A 19,127-nucleotide genomic window follows, 5' to 3' on the forward strand; every position below is an offset into this window, starting at 1 on the left:
ATTTACCAGAGTCCAAGAGACTAATAAAATCATTATCAAAAGTTGTTATAAAAAATGTAGGTCAACAGATATGCCAAATTTGTTAAGGCAGGGTACACAGAAAATCAGAGCCCTGACCTTTCAACTACTTTATCCTAGCACCTGGAATACAGCAGAACCTCAAGAAGATAATGACAAGTAAGTTATGTGTAGTGGGGAAAAAAGTATATTGGTAAAAGAGCTAAGAGAACAAGTTTAGGGGTGCCTGGGTGGCTTAGCTGGGTAAGCCTCTGACTTTTGATTTCAGCTGAGGTCATGATCTCAAGGTTCCTGAGTTAGAGCCCTGCAGCAGGCTCTGTATTAACAGTGTAGAGCCTGATTGGGATTATCTCTCACTCCCTTGCACTCTCTCTGTCCCTCCCCTGCTCATGTATGCACTCTCTCTCAAAATAAATAAACATTAAAAAAAAAAAAAAAGTTCATTAAACTTCTGTTTTTCCGTTCCTGCAGTGTAAATGTGTCTCTGTGTATATGTGTAAATAGAATTTGGTGAGGCTAACAGTCTGAGGAGATTTTCTGATGACTTTGCCTTCCCCAAATAAACCACCAGAGGATATCCTTTTCCTGTTTGCATCTAGATAAAGAATGAGGGGAACTACAGGTTGGAACGAAAAGTTATACAGACTTAACAAAAACCACGTTTTCAATTTCAGAGCCAATATTAAGCCAGAACCTTAAATTTTCAGCGCTTCTCTTTGCTGCATTCTCATTGTGAGTACTTCATTCTATCTTTTTCATGGACCACTCAGTCCTTGTTTCCTGTCTCTCTGGTTAGCGGAAGAAGCCTGTGAAATTGATCCTTCACAGTAACGCTGTCTGGAAGAGCCCATTCCATAATCTCTACAATAGGTCAGGCAGGTCAAGGAAAGACTCCTTTGCCCTAGATAATCGAGCTTTAGTCAGTAGTGATCCTCTGCATTTTCCCTGGAAACAATATTGGTTTCTACTTTCAAGTGTAATTCAACTAAAAAAAAAAAAAAAATCCAGATTACTTCCTAAGTGCCAAAAGTGTGCTTAACTCATCAGGGAATACACACGAAATAAACTCTGCCTCCACAAATTTTCCACTCATGACCCACAGAAAAACTGCTGTGGGGTTCCAAGATCTGAGAGACCATGTGAAAATGTCATCTAGGTGAAGTGGCAGGTAGAAGAGCATAACCAAAACACAGGGCTAGGAAAAAACAAACATGTTCAGGGAATAACATATGTATTTGTTGTGAACCAGAATCTAGAATGTTCAAGTGGGGAATAGTGGAACATAAAGCCAGACTTGCAGACTGCGGTTAGAAGTCAAAGACTAAGACTGTGAATACAAATCTGAAATGAAATGAAGAGTATAAATCAGATAATGGTGAAACACTTAAGCTTTTATTGTTTTTTAAATTTTTTTAAATGTTTATTTATCTTTGAGCAAAAGAGACAGAACATGAGTGGGAGAGGGGCAGAGAGAGAGGGAGAGACGAATTGGAACCAGGTTTCAGGTTCTGAGCTATCAGCACAGAGCCTGACGCAGGGCTTGAACTCTTGAGTCGTGAGATCATGACCTGAGTTGAAGTCGGACGCTTAACTGACTGAGCCACCCAGGCACCCTGAAGCACTGAAGCTTTTAGAATATACAAGTAGGGGCGCCTGGGTGGCTCAGTTGGTAAGCATCTAACTTCGGCTCAGGTCATGATCTCATTGTTCGTGGGTTTGAGCCTTGTGTCATGCTCTGCAATAACAGTGTGCAGCCTTCCTGGGGTTCTCTCTCTCTGCCCTTCCCTAACTCTCGCTTTCTCTTTCTCAAAATAAATAAACTTAAAAAAAAAACTAAATAAATAAAATAGAGGAGTAAAGTCATACTATTTTTAGAATTTATTTCACATGGGAGTTTATAAAATGTGAGTAGTCAAAGATAAATGAGATTATGACTAGGACACACATTTTTATTTTTTTTTAACGTTTATTTATTTTTGAGACAGAGAGAGACAGAGCATGAACGGGGGAGGGTGAGAGAGAGGGAGACACAGAATCCGAAACAGGCTCCAGGCTCTGAGCTGTCAGCACAGAGCCCGACGCGGGGCTCAAACCCACAGACCGCGAGATCATGACCTGAGCCGAGGTCGGCCGCTCAACCGACTGAGCCACCCAGGCGCCCCAGGACACACATTTTTAACGGGAATATTAAAGCAAAAGAAAGCACGTGGTATGGCAAAGCTAGGTCAATGTCCAATGACCATCCCAGTGGCAATGGGGTGCCCCAGTTCTGGAGAGACTGGCAGTAGAGTCATGAAATAAGGACTCATGCTACCATAGAGAGAGTAATTGAAGCAGTGGGATTTTTAGGACCATGTTGACTTCCTGCAGAAAAACTAAGAAAGATAGATAGGTGATGAACGTGTGCCTGAGGTTTCTAAAAAAGAAGTTAACGAAAAGACAAGTGCTTTATTTCACAATATTCCAGCTCTTGCTGGTATAAACAGACTGAAATAAATAGAAAAAGGAAATCTAGAAAGAAGCATTCCTTATTTGAGTATTCTATGAAGATACATAAAATATTTATTCCAAGAACAATTTAACATCTTAATGTATAAGCTTACCTACATTTTAAGCTTATCTCATTAGAAACATATTCGTATCAAAATGGTAACTTGCATTTTCCCCAGACTGTGGTAAATGCTTTATTTTAAAGTTTCCTTGAGAGCCAAGGACTGTTATATTTAAACCAGAAAACATGAAAACTCTTAAGAAGGAAATGCATAGGAGCACAGCCACATATGTGGCCATATAAAATGGTGTTAACAATGATCTTGTTAAGAAGTGCTGTTCAAATGTCTCTCTTCTCTCTTCTCCTCAAATCTCCAAATTAAAAATACGTGCATTAAAAAAAAAAAAAAAAAAACCTGGGGCACCTGGATGGCTCAGTCAGTTGTTCGTTGGTCTTAAGCTCGGGTCATGATCTCAAGTTCCCTGAGTTCAAGCCCCACTTCGGGCTCTGTGCTGACAGCTCAGAGCCTGGAACCTGCTTCAGATTCTGGGTCTCCCTCTCTCTCTACCCCTCCGCCTCTCATACTCTGTCTCTCTCTCACTCTCAAAAATAAATAAACATTAAAAAAAAAACTTGCATTACGTCACAATGCTTTGCTTATACTGTTAGAAGCCATGACTAGGTTAAGTGTTCACTTTTAAAATCTTTCAAGTGCCAAAATTTAGATAACCAGACTACCTCAATTATTGCTGGCCAATGTATACATACACAGACAACATAGCCTGTAACTTAACGGTGTATTCACAGCTTGAATGGTACTCCAAACAAGGACTGAGGTCAAGAAAAGACTAAGGTTCACTACTGAATTTAACTCTAAGCACTCTTCTTCCCTTTGTTTTAGTCTGAGGATCTGATTGGATACACACACACAAATTGGTTGTTATTTACCTTATCTGTGTTTTAATTGTAGGTCTAGAAATTCTGCATTTGGGGGTAACATTTTATCAATCTAATATTCTGTACTTATTCCTTTTATTCTCTAGTATTTAACTTTAATCTTTTTCAAAATTTTATTCAACTTTTTAAAAACTGTACACTCTATTTACATCCTTCATAAAATGTGTTAGAGAAATACTAATGTTCACAGAGAAAAAAGGTAAGAAAAACCTAGCTAACATAATAAAAACTACTCGCAAACCTACCACTAATAGAAAACATTATTACCATTTGGTCCTCTTTCATTCAGATTTACATTGCATGTATAACATATATACAACATATGTAATTATGTATTTAAGTATATTTATTTTAACATAGTGGTTTCTTCTGTTTTTATCTTTGTTTTTAACATAAACTGTTTCTATCCACTGGCTATTCTCTTAAAGGAAGTCCTCAAATTTGAGGATGTTTACCTTCTTTGGCCACTCTTAAAAAGATTTTATCTTAACTTTTTACATATTTGACTTTGGTATTGTAATTTTCTCCTTTCAATATCTGAATTCCTGTTTTGGTTCTAGATTTCATTGTTTTTTTGTTTTTGTCTGTTTACTCTTCCTAAATTCATTAAAACCTACTTTTATCTTACTGTTTACTTTGTATGTTTAATTGCATCATCTTTTAAACTGTACATCTCCGAAAAAAAATAAACTATGACTCCATTCATGTGACCTCCTAGAAGATGTGTATAGGCAGAAAACAGACTGGTGGTTGCCAGTGGCTGGGGATCAGAAGGGAATGACTACAAAGGGGCAGAGACTACTGTCTGAGGTGATGGAAACGTTCTATGTCTTCACGTAGGCTCTACTATGGGGGTTAAATTTTATATAACACATAACATCAAACATACATGTCAGTTAACATCAAACATATACAAACACAATTAACGATGTAGGAAACAGAATGAATATGACTTGGTGCTGAAAGTTATGATTTTTTTTTTTAAATGCCTATTTATTTATTCTTGAGAGAGAGGTAGAGAGCAAGCAGGGGAGGGCCAGAGGGAAAGGGAGACAGAAGCCAAAGTAGACTCCACAACCTCAGCATGAAGCCCGATGTGGAGCTTGAACTCACAAACTGTGAGATCATGACCTGAGCTGAAACCAACAGTCAGATGCTTAACTGACTGAGCCACCCAGGTGCCCCTAAATGTTATGATCAAGGGACAAGAGCCAATGATAACTTTCAGGTTTCAGGGATGGTGCCTTCCTCACTTTGTAATGGAGGGAGTCCTTTCACATGCAGGACAGCTGGCAAGGATACTTGCCCACAGTTTATCCACGTTAAAATTAATCTTATAGAAGGTAGAATGAGCTGTATAGAGTGCCACTGAGCAAGGAAAACATACAGGAGGGTGGAGCAGGGCAGCCACATACAAGGGCCTAACAGTACAGCAGAAGACCTCCAACTACACAAGTAGGGTGCTCCAGTCTCAGACTCAGGTAGGCAAACCAGTAGGTAGACATTCTGTAGATACAAGTGCAATGTTTCAGGAGCTCCTCCAGGATCCTGCCAAAGATATAGGACTCTGCTGTGTATAGTTCATCTTCTAGTGTGTAGTAAAGCATGGACCTCTCCAAAAGACCCTGATCTCTATCTGGGCACTATCCTTTTGTCCTTTCTCTCACAACCATCTAGGGCTCTGTTCCTTGCTCCAAAAAGTTGGTAACATCTGGTTTAGAAATGGATATACTTGGGTTGCCTGGGTGGCTAGTTGGTTCAGCATCCGACTCTTGATTTGGGCTCAGGTCATAATCTCACAGGTTGATCAGTTCGAGTCCCACATCGGGCTCCTCACACTGACAGTGCAGGGCTTGCTTGGAATTCTCCCTCTCTCCCTCCTTCTCAGCCCCTCCTGCACATGCTCTTTCTCTCAAAATGAATGCATAAACTTAAAAAAAAAAACAACAAAAAACGGATACATTAGTGAGATCAGGTACCTATAGTTTGACAACATCACATGTCTGCTATATGATTTCTCTTAGCAAGGTCCAGACATTCTCACTTATCCTATAAAAAATCTATAGCCACATCCTTGAAATTCATTAATCCATGGTAAGTCTTCTCCGGGAAAAACAAAGAAGCCATAAAAGCTATACAGCTCTACTTTGACTTTTAGGTGTGCAACAACTTTTTTTTTTTTTTTTTCTTGAGAGAGAGTGAGCAGGCAAAGGCAAGAGGAAGAAGGAGGGAGGGAGGAAGGAGAGAAAGAGTGCATGTGCATGAGAGAGACAAAGAGAGAGAAAATCTCAACCAGGCTCCATGCTCAGCACAGAGCTCAATGTGGGGCTTGAACCCACGATCATGGGATCATAACCTTAGCCAAAATCTAGAGTCTTGGATGTTCAACTGACCGAGCCACCCAGGCACCCCTAGGTGTGCAAGACCTCTTATTTCTTCCACATGATACTTCCTTTGGGGAAAGCCAGAATCCATGGAGCACACTATGAGTGTCTCCAGAGCCGCTGCATTTTTTAACTGGACTTTTTAAAAATCCCTTGTTCTGTGTACTACACAATGGTAATGAGAGAGAATTCCTTGTTCTGTCTACTATAAAATTGTAAACAGGGACATATACATGGCTAAAGCAATGACCTTTGTGGAGAAAAGCTATGCATAATCCAAAAATAGAGCTTCTTTTCCATTTTGTCTCTGCCTATAAGCTTCCCATAAAAGAGAAATGTTGGGGCACCTGGATGGCTCAATCAGTTAAGTGTCTGACTTTGACTCAGGTCATGATCTCATGGTCCGTGAGTTCTAGCCCTACATCGGGCTCTGTGCTGACAGTTCAGAGCCTGGAGCCTGCTTCATATTCTGTGTCTCCCTCTCTTGCTCAAAAATAAACACATTTAAAAAAAAAATGTTTAAAAAAGAGAGAGAAATGCTTATTTCCCTAAAATATCTGAATCTGCGTAACTCAGTAGAACTATAATGTCTATAACGTTTTCCTCAGACAACAATGATTTCATTTCAAAAGACCAGTAATACATGGTAGCCACTTGCCATATGTGACAATTGGTCACTTGAACAGTGACTAGTCTGAACTGAGATGCACAGTAAGGTTATATTAAAGGTTATATTAAATTCTGGCTTTGAAAGACTGTCACATCCCCATGCTGCGCATGTACACTATGCTCCGCTGTGTGGTACCTTGGAGCCAGCGGCACCAGAGCCTGGGCTGGCAGACCCTTGCTGCTCCATCTTGCTGCCTGGCCTGTTGCAGGATTGGCAATGCAGGCACTAAGAATGTTGCAGCCCAAGAGGCTCTAGAAAGTTGGTTGTGGATTCAGGTCACTGGGCAGCAAATGCACCACTTCAACCAGCTTCCCAACAATCAGCTCAAAGCCAAGCTCCACAGAAAATCACAACTCCTCTGTGGCACTGCCCGGTTACCATGGAACCACTAGCCACAACAAACCTAGGAGAACACCCCCCAAAACTCCACCTGGAACTCCACTAGTAACTGGCAGCCCAGAAAGGTGAGCTTTCTGTGTGATGGAGCAAGCCTCTAACATTCAGCGAGGAAGTTTACAACCCTACCTTAGCCTTCACTTCCTGCTTGACTGAATAAAGCCTGATGGTCAGCCAAAGTTTATTTATTTTTGGAAGGACAGATTATTTACAGTTCTCTACTCTGCCATTTTTGCTGATATCCTATCCTTATTGTTTAAACAAGTGGCGTTTACCTCTTTAATTACTTGTGCTAGAAGCATCCTAAATAACCCAGAATCACATTTGTGAAGTCATCTTGAAAAGTCCACTACTTCTCTAAAATCCAACACTAAACAACCTCTAAGTTGTATATCAAATACTATCACTGTTAATAAAAATCACCTAGTAAATTAACTTTATCATATTAATTTCTACATGTACAGGTTTACTTTAAATTTATATTAAAATAAATTTAAGAATTCGGGCTACTGAAGACAGGATAAAAAATTAAGTAACCCCTAATTTTTAAACACTGATTATGTGTGAAATGATAATACTTGGACATATTGTGCTAAATGAAATATATGATTCAAATTAATTTTACCTGTTTCCTTTTACATTTTTAATGGGGCTACTAAAAATTTAAGAAAGCCTTTACAATAAAAAGCAACTCTACACCTAGAACTTAAAAAAAAAAAAATATAGCAACTCTTATTTTCTTCAAGACTACTTATAAAAAACTTAGTCAATTACAGTAAAATTCAGCCTTTTTATAAATTTAAGTTCAGCTGTTTCAAGAACTATTTTTTAACAAAGCAAGGATTATATATTATTATGAATTCCCCTGGATAAAAGTAATGAAAAAGAACATTACATTGGGGCACCTGGGTGGCTCAGTGAGTTAAGCATCAAACTCTTGATTTCAGATCAGGTCATGGTCTTAGAGTTTGTGAGACTGAGCCCCACATCACGGCCTTGTGCTGACAGTGAAGAGCCTGCTTGGCAGCTTGGGATTCTTGGTCTCCCTTTCTCTCTGCCCCTCCCTCACTTGTGCTCTCCCTCTCTCTCAAAATAAATATATAAAAACTTAAAAAAAAAACAAACCATTATATCCATACACTGCTGAACCGTATTTAATCACTCTCAAATGATAGATCACTTCTTTAATTAGGCTTACAATTTTGAAACAATATAGCAGATTTTCCCAAAGACCTTCTGCGTGAATTTCATACCCTACTTAAAAGATAAGTGATCACCCAAAGCACAACCATGGGATATTTGGCAAAATAAAAAAGCCGTATGTACAGCACACAAACTCCTAAGATATTACCTGGTAGATATCAGATAAACTGCTGCTCCCAGAGTCACTAGCGATACTACAACCAGACTGACTAGAAGACACGTGAGTCACCTGTGGATGAGGGTTGTCTGTGATGTGCATCTTGGTAAGATCGGCTGGAAGCTGAAGAAGAAAAATAATTTAATATATTCTGAACATATATAACCATAGAACTGTTCAATCACTATGCTGTACATCTGAAACTAATATAACACTGTTAACTATATTGGAATTAAAATAAGAAACAATAAAAAAATTAAATAAGAACTTGTCAAGAATTCTTGACATACTGTAATTTCTGCAACAAAGTTTGGTTTTATGTACATTACTGTGCAACCCCATTTCTAACCCAAATTCCCCACTTTTAGGAAAAATCTTCGGAAATAATAAGAACCAAATTAGTACTATGACACTGTTAGTCAAGCCTAGACAGGAATTCACTGTGTAGATTCCAGAAGAGATTACCATTAGTAATGGTATTTCAGAGGAAAAACTTTGCCCCTCTTCTGTTTCAAATAAAACTATCAGCTACTGCCACCCTAAAGTGTTAACAATGTGAACACACACACACACACACACACACACACACACACACACACACACCACTAACACAAAATAGTCATTAGTATGAAAAAAAAAAAAAGAGCAGTATCTTGGGTTAAAGTACAGTATCTGGCAGCAAGGCTTAATAGTTGACTGCATTCCAAATTTCAAAAATTTTATACCCTCTTTTCACATAATATTGTACCAATTTGTAGTTGGTCCCTAAAAAGTTTGTTAGTAATCATGATTTAATGAATGTCTATGCTAGGTGCAAGGATACAAGAGACTTAAGAAGGAAATTATTCTACATTATCTTTAGTGCAGTTATGCTTTTATAAAGGATGCAAGTTTGTACAATACCTTTCATACCAAAAAAAAAACAACACAACAACACAAACCTCACAAAATAAATGCAATAGGAATTAAGATAAAAAACAAACCACTATGCTGCAGAGTAGTGAAAGAAAGTATTAGATAGGAGGCATGGTGATCTATTTTCCAAATAATTCTTGTGCAACCTGCTATTCAGGAACATTAAGAGAAACCTACTTACTTAAAAAAATTTTTTTTTTTTAACGTTTATTTATTTTTGAGACAGAGTATGAACGGGGGAGGGTCAGAGAGAGGGAGACACAGAATCCGAAACTGGCTCCAGGCTCTGAGCTGTCAGCACAGAGCCCGACGCGGGGCTTGAACTCACAGACTACAGGATCATGACCTGAGCCGAAGTCGGCTGCTTAACCGACTGAGCCACCCAGGCGCCCCTCTACTTACTTTTTAAAACAGGGGTTCTCATTGCTTTAGTGCAAAAAAACATTAAGGAAACATGCATTTAGTTTTACTAAAAACTAAATAAACCCTAAAGGAAAAAATGGCCAAGTCTGAATTCTATTATCTTAACAGTAGTCACTGCAATTATCAAAACTACACACAGAAATGGTATCACATATGCCCCTGCTGATAATAGTAGGTAACTAACTCAGATGAATTCTCTAACTAAGGTAAACAGAAAAACTGGAACACACACAATATGACCTTTGAGGTTTTGGTGATTCATAAAGATGAGATCAAGAGATTCAGAAGCACTTCTGAGTCACTGGTTAAAGAGACAAAAGCTATATTCCAAGGCCTAGCATGTAAGGGCTGTTCTCTGGAAGGGGACCCTGGAAAGAACATTACACTCAAGTAATGAATGTGATCCAAAAGTAAACTGATGCTCATTTTAGAATCCATCTCAATCCCTGAAGTTGTATTAAGGTTATACAGGGTTACTAGTGCTTCTAGTTAACTACTGGAAGCAAATGAATCTTTACCATAAAAATTTTGCATATACAACATACATTGCTCAAATAAATCTAAGCACATTATAAGACAGCATTGATGAAAACAGAATAAACTTCAGACAACAATGAAGAACTTACAAATAACGCAGTAAACAGATTTTAAAATAACTGTATTTAATATATATAGCAGGGGTTGGCAAACATTGTCTTTAAAGGACCAAGGAGTATATATTTTAGACTTTTGTAGGCAACATATAATCTCTATACATACTTTCCTTTGACTTTTTTTTTTTTTAAACAACCCCTTAAAATGTAAAAATCATTCTTAGCTCTCAGGAGATACAGCTCACTGGCCATACATGTTCTAGTATAGCAATCCATGGTAAAGACACCTGCACTTTGAATAACACAGGTTTGAACTATATGGCTCCACTTATGAATGGGTCTACTTACATGTGGATCTTTTCAATACATTGTAGTACTGCAAATATATTTTCCTTATGATCTTCTTCATAACATTCTTTTTTCTAGCTTACATTATTGTAATAATACATATAACAAACAAAATATGTCTTAATTGACTATGTTATTGGTAAGGTTTCCACTCAACAGTAGGCTGTCAGTACTTAAGTTTTTGTGGACTTAAAAGTTATACATGGATTTCTGACTGCACAGGGGTCAGCGGTGCTTGAACCCCTGTTCAAGGGTCATGTCTATAGAGATAAAGACTTAAGAAAAATTAACTTTAGCAAATAAGTATTAACCAAAAATAAAATCAAAAATCTAAAATTGAAAATTAAAGTTATGGAAATTAAAAAGTCAAACATGGACTCAACAGATTTGACAGAACTAAGATGAGAATTAGAAAAGTAAAGGGGAGGGGCGCCTGGGTGGCTCAGTTAGTTAAGCATCCGAATTCAGCTTCATCTCATGGTTTGTGAGTTCAAGACCCACGTCACACTCTCTGTTGTCGACACAGAGCCCACTCTGGATCCTCTGTCCCCCTCTCTCTCTGCCCCTCCTCCGCCTGCATGGGTACATGCACGTGTGCGCATTCTCTCCTTCAAAAATAATCAAAGATTAAAAAAAAGAATAAGTAAAGACTGGCCTGAAAAAATATCCATAATGAAGCATGAAGGTAAAAAAGAATGAAGTTGGGAGAGAAGGGGCAAAAACCACAAGAGATACAGCGAGAAGTTAACATCTGAATAACCAGAGTCAAAAGAGGGGGTGGGGGGAAGCTATTCAAGGCATAGAAGATAATGGGTGAGCATTTTCCCAAATGACAGAATAGATAGTTACAGATCACACAGCTTTAAAAATTACCGACAAGATAAATAATTACAAAACCATAGGTATGCATACTAGGGTAAAACTGGTGGGGGAAAAAAGAGAGAAAAAGTCTTAAAAGCAGTCAGGAAAAAAATATTACTTTGACAAGACCAAAATTAAACTGATGGTTGACTTTTCAACAGAAATCTGGAAGCCAGAAGACAATGGAATAATATCTACAACAGCTAAAATTCTGTACCCAGCAAGAACAGTCCTCAAAGAAAAGGCAAAAGTAAAGACATTTTCAGAGAACCAAAAATGAAAAGAAATACTCTCCAACAGACCTAGAATGAAGAAAATCCACTGGGAGAAAGAAAACAATTCCAAACGGAAATTTCTAGATGCAGGAAAGAAGGAAAACCAATGAAAACCAGGAAATGTGTGGGTAAATCTACATGAATAGTGACTACATAAATAGTAACATTAAGTTCCCATAAAGTTTATAATACATACATACAATTAAAATATGTTTTAACAACAGAATTTAAGGTTGGCAAAAAGTAAACAAAGTTATAAAAGTACTTTAAGTTCTCTGCAATGTCCATGAAACTGTGGCAACAGACTTGATAGATGAAGGATGCATTGTTGTAACCTCTGATTTAAATTTAGTAAAAAAGTGGGGGTGTCTGGGTGGCTCAGTCCATTAAGCATCCGACTCTTGATTTTAGCTCAGGTCTTGATGTCACAGTCGTGAGATGGAGCCCTGCATCACGCTCAAAGCCGGGGGTGCAGCCTGCTTGGGATTCTCTCTCTCTCTCTTTCTCTCTCTCTCTCTCTCTCGTTGCCCCTCTTCCTACTTTCTCCCTCTCAAAAACAACAAACAAAAAACAAAGAAAAAACAAAAACAAATTAAAATGCTATGATCAAAAAATGTGGAATAAACTAAAGCTATGCTCAGAGGCCATTCTGTGGCTCTATTATGTGTATTTTAAAAAGCAGCAGAAAATCAATGAGCTAACTATAACTGGTTATAATAATACAAAAATAGTGAGAGGAGAATGTCTCAGGTCAAAGATCTTCCTCTTACTTAGTTTCTATTGTTGAGACAGAAAAAAATTCTTACACAGGAATGAAGTAGATGAAAAGCCAAAGAATGAAAATAGTTTTCAAAGGTCAGATGATTGGTTCAGGTGTCAGGAGTGGGAGATAATCTATATTCCAAGATTCCTACAGAGGTTAAGACCAAAGAGAAGGAGGTCATCCATAAAAGTAACACAATGAACCAAAGCCAGAAGAGCAAGTCCTGGCTTGGTAGTAATACTTAAAATCTACTAAGCAATCTTTCATCCTCACTAGACCCTAAAAACAGGCATTATTATCATCCCTGCTTTACAAATGAGGAACTGAGGCGATCTCTCACTCAAGTAAGTAGTGGAGTTAGAATGCAAACCCAGGTCTATCTGAGTCTATTAGTCTCCGCTATATTCTACTTTGTACCAGCAACTCTGCTGGTAACATAAAGATGAAAGCAGATAGGTACCACCTTCAAGGACCACAGTTTAAGAGTGAAGAGTGCACACAGATTTACAAGTACACAGCATCTCCTTTCTACCTCATGAAGAAAATTTAGATCTACACATAGGAATCCTTTCAACTTTTTTATCTGATGAGAATAATAATGATGGTCACTGCAGCTAATGTTTGCTCATTAAGTGTGCCAAATATGTAAGCTAGCAAACATTCCCTTCTACATACTTTTTACATATATCATCTAATTTAATTATCAAAGATTAGAAAACCAAGGCCCAGAGAAGTTACACAAGTTGCCCACAGTCACATAGCTAGGAAGAAGGGAAACTGGATTTGAAATCCAGCCAGCCTGACTATATATCAGTTGCTCTTTCCTACTAAGTTGTTTCCTGATACTAAGTTGTGAATTCCTAACACCTAACAGTTCCTATTTTCTTTCTAACAAAAGAGGCAGAAGGGAAAAAGTTTCCTCCCACAGGAATTCTTAATTTCTTAAACCTTCTCTGACTTTTCTTTTCTTCCTGATCCCAGAAGGGACCTAATAGCTGACCTTTCACGAGCAATCTCAATTCACCATGATCCTTGGAGCCTACCAGGTCTTTCAATCTCTCCTAATTTCCACAGTTCCTTTATCCATTTTTTTATACCTGAACTTCTGGGCTCTGCTGGAGCTCAAATGTCCATGAGGACCAGTATCAAAGTTTTATTTGGAGGTTGGAAAGGTTATTCAGCTTGAATACAGACAAAGATTATGAAAAAGTACATAGTCTGTTGAAGACTGTGTACATATAAAGGAGAAAGCATGGATTAAAAGAGGCTAGACGTAGAGCATAATCTTCAATGTCGAACAAAGTATGTATTTTAACTTTGATTCCGATAGGTAACAGAGAGCTTCTGAGAAGGGCAGTGACAGACAGCTGCTGTTATGTCTCAGATAGACTTAACCTACCAAAGTGTGTATTTCATGGATTCAAAGTTCTCTGTAGGTCCAGGTAACAATTTGGGGCAAGTGATTTAAACTTCATTTTTTTTAATGTTTACTTTTGAGAGAGAGAGAGACGGGGAGTTGGGGGGGAGGGAGGGGCAGAGAGAGAGAGAGAGAAAAGAATCCTAAGTAGGCTCCAGGCTCTGAGCTATCTGCATAGAGCCCAATGTGGGGCTCAAACTTCCGGACCATGAGATCATGAACTGATCTTAAGTCTGATGCTTAATCGACTGAGCCACCCAGGCGTCGCTGGGGCAAGTGCTTTATATGCAGACCCCAATACTGCTTTGCTTTTGGTTCTGCCATATCAATACAGGACCAATTAAGTCACAGCAGCAGGAGAAGAAGGCTGCTGGAAGAGACTGGTGAACCCTGCCAACAACCAGCGAAATAAAAATTTAAACAACTACCTTTTTTTCATCAATTGGCAAAAAGAAAGCTGGATAATACAAAATATGGGCAAGGCTATGGAGGAACACAATATTCTCATAAATTACTAATGGGAGTTATGAATTGGGACAGCCACTCTGGAGAGTGATTTGAAGAGTAGCCACTCTGGAAAGTAAACATTAAGAAGTATTACATTTAAAATACATGCACCTATGACTCAACAGGTCCTCTTCCGGTATCTATCCTAAAAAAGCATACAGGTGTGTAAGGAGGAATGTACAAGAACATTCATTATGAACAAACTGTTTTAAAGAAAACCAACCATCACAAGGAGAATGGCTAAATTGTTATAGCCTATTATGGAATACTGTGCAACAGTTCAAGGTATGAGGTAGACCTGTATAGTCAAAGTTGAATAGGTCTCCTTGATACACTGATTAAAAGGGTAACTATCATTATAAATGTAAGACTCATTTTTTTAAAAGCCTAAAAATACCATTACATATTTTCTGGGTACAAACTTATCTAAGGGTGGGAGAAAAGATCTGGAGAAATATATACCAAACAATCAAGAGTAGTACTCTCCAGTGAAAGAGAAAGATCAAGGCTGGTAGTCCAAAAGGAATTTCAGCATGAAGAAAACATTCCTCTATTATTTCTATGGATAAATTATTTGAAATGTTTTCAAAACTGAAAACAAATATATATAAATCCATGTATGTGAGGGTAATTTTCTCTTACCTTCCCACTTAAAAAATGGCCACAAATACTGGAATGTGGTAAAATTCTATAGCCCTTACTCTGTAAGGGTAGCTATACACATAGTAGTATACATTCTGGCATTTTATGATGAAAAAATTAAATAAGGGTCAAAAATGAGTTTTACTAGAATCCCTTATGAGAACATGGTAAGTGCTAACATACTTGACATACAAAACAGAGCTAAGAATGAGCATGTAACTTAAAACCATCAGAAACCAAGTACAAAGTGACATAAATTAGTAAAAACAAAAACTCTCAACGTCAGAGCCTATATGGGAAGCTGAAAATGAATGGAAAGTGAACTTACTTGTATGTTTTCACCCTACTCCTTTGAATGCAGTACTCATGCTCTCTCTATTCCTATTATGTATATGTGTGTGTATGTGTATCTATATCTACCTACCTACCTATCTACCCATCTAGATAAGCTTGAATGAGCATGATGCAATCAGAAAACAGTAAGGAAATCAGGGTAGCTCAGGTAGGGATATACGTAGAGCCAGAAGTAGTATTCTTAGATTTCCTCTACTAGAAAAAAAGCTATTAAAGAACTCTAAGCAAGAAAATGACTAGAAGAGATCTGCTTTTTAAAAAGATTACTCTAGCATCATAGAAGATGAAATGGAAGACATACATATGGAGACATGAAACATTAGTCAAGGCACAAGAAGACAGAAGCCTTATGAAATTAAAAGCAGATTTATAAAGGACTTTCCAGGACTAGAGAGAGTGACATGTCCTTGAAATATCTGCTGACAATGAGAGAGAATTAAAAATAGATTCTAAGACCCCAAAAGCACAGTTTGGAACCTGTTTTAGAGAGACAGTCTAAAATTTCTCAAAAGCCCTAAAGGAAAAAGCTTTATCTAATCACAGTAGCCTTGGGTATGTTACACCAGCACTCTGCCTGAGGCAAGTCAAACTATAGCGGAAGCATGCGTGCCTAATTCAAATTCATTATTTTTACTAAAAGATGAAGTTTGAAGGAATACTGTTAAACAACAGTAAGTATTAGAGTTTTTCCATTCTAAGACACATGTATCTCCCCACTTTAACATTTTTAAAAGCAAAGAGCAGCTTTCATTCAATATTTGCATTTAATAGTAAGTTTATTTAAAGTATTGACAGACTTGTTGAGAAAAAAGGAAATCAGTTTCCTCTCTGGGCCTGAGTAGCCCAGTCAGTTGAGCTTCTGACTCTTGATTTTGGCTCAAGTCATGATACCAGGGTTGGGGGATCAAGCCCCGTGTTGGTCTCAGTACTGAGCATGGAACCTGGTTAAGTCTGTCTCTCTTTCCACCTCCCCCTTCTACTCTTCCCTATTCATACTCACTCTCTCTCTCAAATTAAAAAAAAAAAAGTTAAAAAGAGTGGGCAACTTTGAGACAAGCAAGAAAACTAGAATAGATGCAATGAATGAGGAGGAATGTACCAGAAGATAAAGGGAGAAGAGTCATACACTGTCTAGTGACTCATGGTGAAGACTTTGGCTTATAGTCTGAACAAAGTCTGTTCAGAAGGGAGTGATCAGTTGTGTCAAAAGCTACAGACAGGTCAAGTGAGATAAGGGCCAAAAACAAAACAAAACAAAACAAAACAAAAAAACAACCTATAGATTTAGTTGTGTGTAAAAATGAAAATTGGGGTTGCCTGGGTAGCTCAGTCATTTAAGTGACGGACTCTGGCTCAGGTCAAGATCTCATGGTTTGTGGGTTTGAGCCCGGCATCGGGCTCTGTGCTAACAGCTCAGAGCCTGGAGCCTGCTTCAGATTCTGTGTCTCCCTCTCTCTCCGCTCCTCCCCAACTTGTGCTCTTTCTCTCTCTCTCTCAAAAATAAACATTAAAAAAATTTTTTAAGAAAAAAAGAAAGAAAATGGAAGCACTTCCTTGACCTGTGACCCAAGAGCACCTAAGAGAAGGCAAATAGAAGCCAAAGAGGTAATGCCTCTTCCATCCACTAAACAGTTCCTTTGGGCAATCAATTTCCACAGACCAGGAAGGTGAATTCACTCAAGGAACATCAACCTCCTGAAAAAAATCCACACACACTCAACTAAGAACTGAAACGTGAAGAAAAAGCTAAGACAACAATGAAGTAAATGAATGGTATCCATAAAAGGAAAACAAGTTATTAAACAAGGGTGGTTGTGAAAAATCATCAGTGGAGATTTCATAAATGATAACTACAATTAGAAATTTAAAAGATGAAGAGCAGAACAGCAACTGGTCACAAGTGGAGAATCAGTGAGCTAGAAGATCAGACTGAAAATGCATGGAATGAAAATAAAGTATGAAACATGTTTAGAGATATTTTGGACAGATCCAGAGTTCTAACATCTGGAGCAATAAGACGAGAACTGCAGTTTTCAAAAAATAAATTTCCCATAAATGAATACCCAGGGGAATCTTCAGCTTGAGAGAGACTTCCAGGTACCAAGAAAACAAAACAAAACAAAAATTACAACAATCCATGGTAAAACTTCACGGCATAAAGGATAAAAATAAAATCCAAAGAAAAACACAACTAACCACAAACAACAAGAAAAACAGATTGCTTGACAAAGGAATAAGAATTAAAAGGAGTCCAGACTTCTCATCACTAACACTGGATGCCAGAAGACAAGGCATTAACTTTTTCAAAGTGCTAAAAAGAAAAGACTTTAGATTTATTATTTTATATAATAAACAATTATTTTATAAATATAAAGTAAGGCATTATGAACATTTAAGTTCATCTACTCCCCTTTCCCCCTTCTCTTGCTGCTAGAACCACTTATTCTGTTAAGAACATAAAAGAATTCAGAAGTAATGAAATCCAAGTAGTAGGGTGGGCAAAATAGATGAATTAATAAACAAAAATCAGTAGGATGTACTGGAAAATCAAAAGTACCAAGTATGAAAAATTAATCACAGGTTTAATGTGTTTAATCACAATCCGGAGTTAAAATTCCATCAGGAATAACATGAAAGATGGGGGAGGGGAAAAGGAGACATGTACTCTTTTATAAATACTTAATTTACATAGTCAAGTACTAATCACAGAATCCTGCTCAGATGTTATTTGCTGGCATCGAATCAAACCTTAAAATCTGATTTTTTTAAATCCCCTTTGGCTCTTCTACACTTGTTAAATCTTAAAAGTTGATTACCAGTACCACCAAGGTCTATTTCTTGTTGTTATTCTAAAAAAAAACAACCCCTATATCTCATTCTTGATTTTCTTTAAAGCTTATTCATTTGGTCTCATCCATTTCCCTTCTGTATGTTTTAAATCTCAGTAGTGTCGCCATCAAGCATCCACAAAGCATGGACCCCACAGGTGGCATTTGTACTACAGAGGCCACCCTTGTCTTACCAGATAGTACAAATGAAGTGTATACCTATGTTTCTTTCCATCTCTTTACATTTGAATCAGTTGTTTGATAATGAATGTCAATGTCTTTCCAGAAGCTGCATTTAAGAAAGATAGGCAGTGAGCCATCTTTCAGATAAAACTGTATACTACGACGCTATCCTAGTATTTCTCCCTTAGTCACCATCAGTAGGACAACCTTTAAACAAAGACATGATTTCATCCTAGGAAATGCCTCTATTGTGCCTGTCTCTATTCAACAAAACCATAAAGAAATCTTAACAGAGTCAATTAAAGTGTTACTAACACATTTAGTTTTTATAAGACAAAACTAAAAATTCATACTACTCTGTTTTTGTTTTGAAATTTACATAACAGGAAAGAGAACTTGAGTGGCATCAGATTCCAGATCTATATAAACAGCCAATATAAACAATACAATTTATTAAATTACACTGTATATTTTCCTAAAACCTAGCATGTCCTTTTGTGTAGCATTCTGCTTTACTGTGAGTTAATGTTTGCTTTAAAAAAAATGACAAATATAACAGATGCTATCTTAATGTCTCAAGCTACTAATAGTTCACTTACTACTATTTTTAAAATGCTTAAGAACATTATAAAAAATTTTCATATAGTTCCTTTTAATAATAATTTTCTTCATATTCCACTGGTTAAGAATTACCCCGTCTTCCTAAAATTTCTGTGTGATAAAAATTTGTATAGCATAAGCT

At 37.5% G+C, this 19,127-nt stretch overlaps 1 protein-coding gene across 7 annotated transcripts in view; it reads right to left on the reverse strand.

Annotated features, from left to right (window-relative positions):
- The window catches only part of RAPGEF6 (Rap guanine nucleotide exchange factor 6), a 188,104-nt gene that overhangs the window by 88,861 nt on the left and 80,116 nt on the right, over positions 1-19,127 (reverse strand). For all 7 annotated transcript variants that reach the window (XM_042934431.1, XM_042934443.1, XM_042934451.1 and 4 more), the window contains one exon: positions 8,268-8,399. In XM_042934431.1, coding sequence (XP_042790365.1) covers positions 8,268-8,399 — 132 coding nt within the window. The remainder of the gene's footprint in view (positions 1-8,267; positions 8,400-19,127) is intronic.

The sequence above is a fragment of the Panthera leo genome, chromosome A1 (assembly GCF_018350215.1).
Source record: "Panthera leo isolate Ple1 chromosome A1, P.leo_Ple1_pat1.1, whole genome shotgun sequence".
NCBI lineage: Eukaryota > Metazoa > Chordata > Mammalia > Carnivora > Felidae > Panthera > Panthera leo.